Source organism: Eufriesea mexicana, unplaced genomic scaffold (genome assembly GCF_001483705.2).
Source record: "Eufriesea mexicana isolate 0111107269 unplaced genomic scaffold, ASM148370v2 scaffold4907, whole genome shotgun sequence".
Lineage (NCBI taxonomy): Eukaryota > Metazoa > Arthropoda > Insecta > Hymenoptera > Apidae > Eufriesea > Eufriesea mexicana.
This window is the reverse complement of record NW_016912862.1, coordinates 100,854-110,743: the sequence shown is the minus strand read 5'-3', so window position 1 is coordinate 110,743 and position 9,890 is coordinate 100,854. Positions and strand designations below refer to the sequence as shown.

Sequence of the window (9,890 nt, the reverse complement as noted above, 5' to 3'; positions counted from 1 at the left end):
AAAACGCCATGCGACTGTTTTCCATCAGTGGTCCATAAGAGTTCCTGAAACAAATTTTATAAATCCTATCGAAATAAAAATTCTAATTACTTTTTATACATTATAATATATGTGTATAAAACTTGCGGGTTGGGGCGGGGCGGGCGGCGGGGGGTATACATAGCCTATCTATATAAATATAGCATAACACATCCTATCTACAAAAGGATTAAAGATTTAATTTATAATCAAATTATCTCCGTAGACCTCGCATTGGTTCCTGAAACATATCAAACTACATAAAAATTAGTAAAATTATACGAGATGTAATTAATTATAGTAATTAATGCGATCAGATTATAAATAAATAAATGAGACTCACACACCACTTTTCCTTAAATCATTTCCTTTCACGTATATTATTCCACGTTTGAGTCTCTGACATACATAAGCTCGAATATTTGAGATGTCAAATATAGCGATACGTAAATTAATAAATCTGAAACAAACTTATGTATTGGATTAGTAGATAAAAAACAAATTTTGTTTAATTGGCAGCTGAAAGAAAACAAATTATATTTATTACTCAATGTAAACCCGCGTAACAAACCGTGAGTGAAATATCATTTCAAATTTCGCAACACTAATTTATTATATCTATTGGTAATATGAAAAATTTGTAAAATCAAGCGCGAAGAGTGCTTCATAATATTTGTTATAAAAATTAATTTACCATTTACAAAAACTTGGCAAAAAAAAAGAACAAATATCTCCCGAATATAATCATAGTAAGATGTATTAATTACGAACGCAACACTAATATATACTATTTTATGCACTCATTGCAAAAATACGCAACACTAATAGCGAAAAATTATGGGCAGCCATGGTCCAGGCTGCTGATGTGACCACCCATGTTCAGCTCTATAGCTGCAACAGGTGACTCTTCTCAGGAACAGGACTGAACTTCCACAGTCCCAGTGGAAAAATTTTGGGCATTACGTATTCGCAACACTACTTGAAAAAGCGCGATCATATTTCAACGCAACGCTAACTATGAAGGTGGGTAATTAAAAAAAAAAAACGCGATAGGGGTAAACGCAACGCTAATTTTTGAAATAAATTTGATAAAAATTACTATCTCTATATGTACAAAAAGCTAGTTTTGAAAAATTAATTTTAAACAAACGACAAATTTTATTTCGTTCAAGTAAATCAACAAATTCTAATATTACTATTTAACAAGAAACAATAATTTATATAAAGGGGTATCAAAAACAATCGCGTTCTTATAATTCGCAACGCTAAATCAACGCGATCATTACTTCATCGCAACTCTAATTCAAACCGAAATCAACATTTGTTCGCAACTCTAATTAAAATCGCGAAATCTGGTCTTCTTCGCAACACTAATTCAAACCGTGATTAATTACTCGCAACGCTATTTACAAAAATCGCGATTTGCCCGAAACAGGATGATGGACCGATGTACGTCGGCCAGTAAACAAACTACTACTACTTACTACTACTACATACTACTAAATAAGAGCATAGTGACAAAGTAGTAAAAGGAATGATTTCTCATCCAAAGGATTCACGACCGCGACGAAAATTTGAAAAAATCGATAGGTAAAGCTAGTGACGAATGGCAACCCCCAAACGTGCCAGCTTCACCGTCGACTATTCAAATTATATTTCCTGAAACAGGTTGTGCACGCGAAAACGCGCTTACCCGATCAGAGACTGTGCCAACCTGCCCGGCCCTACCTACTTATAATTAACAGACACACCAGAAAGTATACTACCTACCTACCTAACCCTATATTTAAAAAATGGCAAAAATCAGGCATTCCAACACACCACACTCCACGGTTCTCACACATAACACCCGGGCGCAAAGAACCTACACTACAGAAAGCGTCCCGGGACGCCCCCGACACCCGAGTTTGGCTACATACACACTCTAACTTTACGTACCATTTCCTGAAATCGGCTGACAATGGCTAGAGACCTTTGCGTAAAGCGCGAGTGTATTAGTTCCCGGAAAAAAAATCATAATCGCGGAAGTACGAAAATTAATAACATTACCGCGTTTATATCTATAATCCGCTGTATTTAATAGCGGATTATATTCTACTATTGCGATTAATATTCACGAATTTTCAAAATTCACAAATATTTGCAAAAGCAAGGGAAGCAAATGTACGAACGACGTAATTCCACAACCTAACCACACACACAATGTGGAAAATACGTCGTGCACGATACCCTAACTCATCGTCAGCCGCGAAAAAAATTATTATAAACTTATGAACTATGGTCATCATGCCCATTGCCTTTCACCCACCCAAGTAGCACCGGGGCACGTGAGTGAGTTCCTGGCAATGAACACGGAAAGGGTTAAATCTGAAAATCCTGAACTAAAAACATGATTAGCATTATTTAACGGACTAATATTCTTTCATCTTATATATTTTCAATTTATCTACCATGACTTTACAAAATTAAGGAATTATTGAAAATTGAATATCAAAAGAAAATATTGATAATGAAAAAGGAATTTATTCGTGACAGCAAAGATAAAAACTCGATCTAATTAAATTGGCTCTAAGTTAAAAATCAATGAAAATAATCTCAGATGATTTTTTCCTCAAAGCACATTTTCGAAAATACAGAAATAGAATACATATTTATTGCTTTGATTCCAAAATCTATCTGTCGCGAAATGTTTTCTTGCACATAATATCCAATGTATTTCGGAACGAAAGAAAATTAATGCTAATATTAATATATTTCAAATTCAACTAAAATCAACCAAATAATTAAATTATTGAACATTACTAAAAAGCGAAAAATGGAATTGGCGTTTATTTATTAAAACAACAATGATAAGATATATAACCATTGTTGCTGTGTCATAATTATAATTTTCATAGTAACGAAGTCGAAGGGCATTCGACTTCTGCACTACAAAATATTCCAACATTTGTATAGTAAACTAATTAACAATATTGTATTATTTATGTCAATATACTACAAGCCAATTATCCATATTTTTATTATTATTATTCAGATACGCGATGTGCAAGAAAACCTATCCTGAATTAATAAATAAAACACAGGAGACATTTTGTTACTATTCACAGGTATAATAAATACCAACGGTCACTATGCTCATAAAAAATTCTACGTAATACAACCAATCACTCGTGTCGATTTGGACCTTTCATCCTACGACATGATTGAGTGACCAGAGGAACCAAAATGCATGCGACTCACCAATGATGCGGAGAACATTGCTGCGATTACCGACACGAAATCGTGGAGAAAACCGATGTGAAGATCACTACCGTGGTGGCTGTCATGAAGGTAGATTTACTGGATGCATGAAAAAGTGCTTGCAAAAATCTGTAACAAAGAATTGGATATTATAGTTTGTTTTTAAAGACACGATTTAATTTGAAAAGCTTTAAACAGCGAAAAATTGAAACTTTAACATAATAGTTTGAAATCTCTTAAACTCTACATTTTTATTTTTTTTGTTTCATAATTAATAATTATTAAAACAAATTAAAAAGACTAAAATTAATTAATTTATGATGTACAATCATACTTACATTTTTGGCTTTTGGAGCACCGCTGGATCCTTTCCAGGCAAGAACTGACTCTAATACCGGTAACGAATATTTAGGGAAAAAGGCAAGAATAAATATATAAAAAAAAAAAAAAGATTATCACGTCCGCTTAAATTTCGATCGACGAACAAACACTGACTCTAGCTTCGCGTATCACAGTTATGATTATATCTTGCAAGAGCTACCGGGCTCTGAAAAGGAAATTTTATACTCGATATATAAACAAACACTGATTCTACCGGTCGCATTGCGCGCGGCCACAAAGATTCCTGAAAGAAAAAAATTAGGGGGGGATGGGGTGGAGAGTTCTGCTCGCTGTCGAACGCTCGTTAAAAAAAAACTACTGTTGTTTTTATAAAGTCCTGGTTGACCGTTACTCGTTTCGTCGATGATAGATGTATTAACACGTTCCGTGTCACGTATACCACCGGCCACGTAACTTGATCTTCAGTCAGGCAAAAAGGGCTTGGCACGGAACGCGTTAAGCAGAACACTTATTTGAAAACTCACGAATAAATGGAAAATATTAGAAGTATTGTACTGTAATACCGCTAAATGCGAGAAATTATATGAAACAGTTTATTAGTGGATTTCGAAATATGTCTGCGCAATCATACTGCGCAGTAACCCTTTTCAGGCATGCGTCGAAAATTGTACGTGTTTGTAATGGCGACGCTTTCGTATAAATAATGAAAATTATTGTTCAAGGGAAAATTATGACGGCGTTACAAAATATTCGTGAGCGAAATACAGTACAATGTTCATTATTTCAATTTATAAGTTCAATATTACCAGGTTCTCACGAAAACGTTGCAGATTCGAAGATGAACCATCATGGCGTCCATACTTCGTTCTCGAATGTTCCTGGCCATGTTTGATTCTCGAATTCGTTCGTTGGCGGCCATATTTGCTTCTCAAATTTGTTCGTTGGCGGCCATATTTGCTTCTCAAATTCATTCGTTGGCGTCTAATTCGTCTTACGCAATTCTTGCAATCCATTAATGATCTGCACAAAAGAAAATACAAAATTTAAAACAAATATATGAAATCGTAACTAATTATGATAAAATTAAATAATCCTGTTTAAATTTAAGCTACTGGTAACTTCAACGACCAAATTCAAAATTGTAAAACCAGAAAAGACGTAAAAAACTAGATAGATTTACTATAATGATGTTCAAAATGTTCAAAAACTAGTACGTATTAATAGAAGAAAGTTAACAGTAGCATACGAATGATATGAGAAAAGAAATGAACGTACTACGCAACAGGTAGGCCGCGGGTAGTTACGCCCCATGTTGACGTTCGACACGTCCGGTCCCGTCAAATTTCCGCGGAAGACTAATCTCACACGCCGTAGTTTCCGCTAGGCAGTTCTCCTATTCGTCGAGTCAGCTTCCCCCCTTCCATTTCCAGTGCGCGGCAGCCTATAAAATTCTACGCATACGATCGGTAGAGACATAAACGATTCCTTGATTCTTTCCAAAACATTTCTAGGAATACTTAATTTTCCAGGAAGTCACTGATTTAAACAGAAGTAAAACAAAAAATCAAAACATTGAAAATTTGTTATGGCTTTAATACCAGTCAGCGTGGTTCATTGCTTGTTTATGCTTTAACAATTTGAAATTTCCTGGGCCTGCCGCGTATTGGAAGTGGAATGGGAAGGTGCCACCTCGTCCAACCGTCCAACTGTCTAGTGGAAACGACGCACGCGTCGCGACGCCACGAATAGATGCTGTGGGGGCACAAAACGTGTCAGGATATGCCGCTTTGTACGAACTATACGAACTGTACGAACTATACGAAATATGCGAACTACATTTCTATATGTTCTAGATTTCTATACGTGTGCGAAAAGCGTGTGCGTTCAAAGGGGGGTGCGGGGTGCGAGGACTTTTCCAGAGAGTTCGGTCACGTGATGGCTTGAGAAAAGAAACCGTTACCACGGTCAGTCGAGAATCGTCAGTCTATAAAGAAGCATCGTATATACAAATATATTCTAAATTTCCATTGTCCCTGCCAATTTTTAGCTCATATTGCTTCGAATAGACAATTCTTTAATAGCTCTACCAATTTCTCTTCAATTTTCGACATAAATTAAATAATTTTGACATAATATCTCTACCAATTTCTCTTCAATTTTTAAATAAGGTGGTGACAGGGTAAAATCCTGTAACATTAGTGTATAGATTCACTTTCCCCACTTATATTTTCCAAATTTCGATTTTCCTGTGCGATTGTTGGCTCTATTTGCATAAACTTTACTGTTCTTTAACTGGTCAGCCGATTTTCCTTCAATTTAGTCGGTTCGTTTGTGAAATAAAGTGATGATAGCATAAAATCTCTGAACGTTAGTGCGTAGTTTCAGTTTCCGTGCTTATATTTTCCAAATTTCGATTTTCCTGGGCGATTGTTGGTTCTATTTGCATAGAATATACCGTTCTTTATTTGTTCTGCCGATTTTCTTCAATGTGGATCTGCCATGTGTGAAGTAAAGCGACGGGTCGTGATAATCGTATAATGATACTGCATATTGACATATTATCGATTGTAGATTCTAGGTTTCCACTGTCAATTGCGATATTTAGTTAAAATAGGTTGGAAAAGCCCGTTTTAGAGTAGCTCTCCCAATTTTTCTTCAATTTTGTCATGCTATACGCGAAATAAAGCGACGGGAGTGCAAATCACATAATGATGCTGCGTAACACAGTTGGGCATTATTCGTATAAAATTTCATTCGAATATCATCTCCAATAAATTCAACGAATAAAATATAACTAACTCTGTCTCAAAAGTAAGAAGATAAATAACCTGCTTATGGTATTTCGCCATCCTTATGTAGGTACCGCTATAACCCTACATAGGTTAAGCAGAAACTTGTAATTTATTCCGATATTAAACAGAATAATATTTCTATTATTATAGCTAATAAATTATTCTTTCTTTTCACAGTTCTATATTTGGATTTATAGTTGTTATTAAGGAAATAAGTGGTTTAAGGATGAATTTCTTAGACCGTTGAACGGCCTACATAACAGGATATTGTGGTTTGTGTCCAACAATATTTTGGCTCGTTATATTTATTTAAATACTCCCTTTTCTCTAAACTACGCAAGAAATTAATTTTATATACCCGTATTGTATATTGAATATACTTATATTGTATCTACTATTGTACCTATTATTTTTAAAATAATTTCTAAATATGGAATTATTTCTTCTAATAAAAGACAGAAAATTTACTTACATATTATTTATAAAGATATTTAATAAGGATGTTAGTGGATATAGCTAATTTTTATTGTGATTTTTAGTTTCTTGTTGAAACAATACTTTAAATGTACATATTATTATGAACAGGCAATCTAGTTAACATAATACATTCTGTTAAATTCCATTGTATTTTATCATACTGTCTTGTAATAAAGATCACCATTGTAAACTAAATCTTTGATTAGAAATTTTATTCAATTTATTTAATGTAAAATTAATGAATTTATTGGAATATATTAATAAAATGTATATATCAGGTTTATATTTATATTTATACCATATAAGACCATATAAATAAAAAACATGTAAGTATAATAAGATATGCACATGATTGTTCATTATATCCAAGACATATATAGCGTATATATTGAACTATTTGTACGATTTCGAAAGAATTTCTTATATTGTAATTCTTACATCTTTTATTCACATGTAATTGTTTAGAAAACAAAATTGCTTTCATTATTGATAAACAAGCAACAACTTATCTATCATTTGTATGTTTCTCGTAAACAGTGAATTATATGATAAAGGAAGTTTTCATTGTACACGTTCAATTATATACTGTATTTTTTATAAAATATTATATATTCAGGACTTTTTCAAATTGAAATTTCAATCTTTACACAATGTTAATTCTATCTATAATTCCATTTAAAATCATAACTTATTTTTTATTAGTTTATATATTTATAACGAAAAGCAAACATCATATCGTGTTTTTTACATGTCAGTTCGTTATCTTACAATCTAGTTTGCGCTTGCGCACATACTCAGATAATGGCGTTATATAATGTAAGGAATGTTACTCTTCTCTCAGTTTACGACGTGTTTGTCATTAAGAACATTGCTTTGATAAAGAACAATGAAGCCACGTGTATTGGTTACTAGTAATGATATACCATCAGCTGGTATAGAACTTTTACGAAAAACGTAAGTAAATAATACATTTCTTTAAAAAAATAATAATATAATATTCTCCCAATTAAAAAAACAAAAAAAAGATAATTAGAAGGTTAATAATTTGATATTATACAATTTTAACACTATGAATATCTATTAATTTAAAATTTTTTAATGAATTTTTAAAAGTTCACAATATAATATAGTATGAAATGTAGGTACTTGAAATTTTCTTTCTTTTTATGTTTAGATGCGATGTTACAATCATTCAGAATGTTGGAACTAATCGCGAGGATGTACTACAAGTTCTTCCTGGTCACGATGCAATCCTTCTCTCTAGTCATATCGACGTAAATAGCGAGTTTCTTAATATCGCAGGTAAATACCGAATTATACTGACTTTTAAATGAGATATTGAATTTAAGTTTCTACAAAATTAACAAATTTTAAAGAAGTCAATAGTAACAATGTTAATCAATTGAAGATTTAAAATTTAATTAATGAAGTATTATACATAATTATAAATAACTGACTTTCACGTTTAAGAATTTATTTATTAAATTGTTGTTGTATTTTCTAAAGTAATTTTTGATTCTTATGTATATGTATATACTAAATATGTATACTAAATATATATACTATCCATATAAATGACCCTCACAGTTATTCCCACTACTGTGTTAGATTCTGGAACAATAAATATACATTTTTAATCGTAAAAACTTAGAAAGGTATTAAACAATAATGTATTAATATACATAAAAATAGGACCATCCCTAAAGGTTGTTTCAACAATATCAGCTGGTTATGATCATTTGGATGTTCCCGAAATTAAAAGAAGAGGTATTAAAGTCGGATATACGCCTATGGTTCTATCAGCTGCAGTTGCAGAAATTGCGGTAATTTTGGCATTAAATGCAGCAAGACGAATTCATGAAGGACGTCTAAAACTTGAACAGTAATTAGAAACAAATTTGATTTTTTATTCTTTCACTTTTGTTAATTATAATTCATCAAAATATAAATAGTATATTTATTCCAAAATTTTGATTAAAAAATTTAGAAAAATATATTTAGTAATTCTCGTAATGACATATTAAATAATTTCTTACAAATTTAGAGGTCACGTAGAAAAGAATTTCCAATGGTTACTTGGTCAAGATATAAGAGGATCAACAGTTGGTATCGTTGGTTTAGGCAATATTGGACAAGCTATCGTTAAACGATTAAAGGAATTTGAAGTAGCTCGTTTTGTTTATACCGGACATTCTCGTAAGAAAGCAGGTATACATAAGTATACATGTAAAAATGAAATATGTATATTAGTGGATATATTTTTGTAATTAAATTTTACATAGGGGATGAGCTTGGCGCGAATTTTGTATCGCTTGACGATCTCCTATCACAAAGTGATTTTGTAATTGTCGCTGCCCCATTAACTAATGAAACTAGAGGATTGTTTGACGATAGCGCTTTTGGTAAAATGAAAAAGAATGCAATATTTGTAAATATTGCACGTGGACAAATTGTAAAAACAGACGCCTTGATAAGAGCATTGCGTAATAATACAATTTTCGCGGCGGGTCTTGATGTTACGGATCCTGAACCGTTGCCCACTGACCATGAACTTCTTAAAATTCCCAATGCTGGTGAGTACTACTAATTACAGTATACGAAATAAAATTATGTAATGTTATGAATCCAAGGTACAAATTAATTCATATTTTTTATTCCTTTTTTTTCTTATATCTTTATTAGCAAGAATTCTGTTTTATATTTTTATATAAAGTATACATATTAGTTAATAATAAAAATGTGTAGCAAAGTTGTATGTATATTAACAAATATAAAATGTACTGCAGTGATTATACCTCACATGGGCAGTGCTACTGTGAAGACTCGCATTGATATGTCTCTTACTGCAGCACAAAACATTCTCAATGGATTAGAGAATAAGCCGTTGGTATATGAACTATAACTAATATATTTTTTTACATGTATGTTTAAATTTTTATTACACAATCTGTTTATATATTTGTTTAAACTAATACAATAATAATATATTTTTAGAGCATTTAAGAATATTAACTCGCAAAC

At 32.2% G+C, this 9,890-nt stretch overlaps 1 protein-coding gene across 1 annotated transcript; it reads left to right on the top strand.

The window, feature by feature from the left end:
* The first annotated feature begins 7,723 nt into the window (after positions 1-7,723).
* On the top strand, positions 7,724-9,880 carry LOC108551677 (glyoxylate reductase/hydroxypyruvate reductase). Its single transcript, XM_017905923.1, has 6 exons — positions 7,724-7,823; positions 8,044-8,171; positions 8,562-8,751; positions 8,914-9,077; positions 9,152-9,442; positions 9,656-9,880. Exons 1-6 carry the CDS (start codon positions 7,756-7,758, stop codon positions 9,769-9,771), a joined length of 957 nt encoding a protein of 318 aa, XP_017761412.1. The 5' UTR covers positions 7,724-7,755; the 3' UTR covers positions 9,772-9,880.
* The last annotated feature ends 10 nt before the right edge of the window (positions 9,881-9,890 follow it).

Bases quoted from the DNA above. Each gene is read 5' to 3' on its own strand.
- LOC108551677 (XM_017905923.1), top strand. From the start codon at position 7,756: ATGAAGCCACGTGTATTGGTTACTAGTAATGATATACCATCAGCTGGT. The intron at 7,824-8,043 runs GTAAGTAAATAA...TTTTATGTTTAG, and splicing joins ATAGAACTTTTACGAAAAAC to ATGCGATGTTACAATCATTC. The intron at 8,752-8,913 runs GTAATTAGAAAC...TTACAAATTTAG, and splicing joins GGACGTCTAAAACTTGAACA to AGGTCACGTAGAAAAGAATT.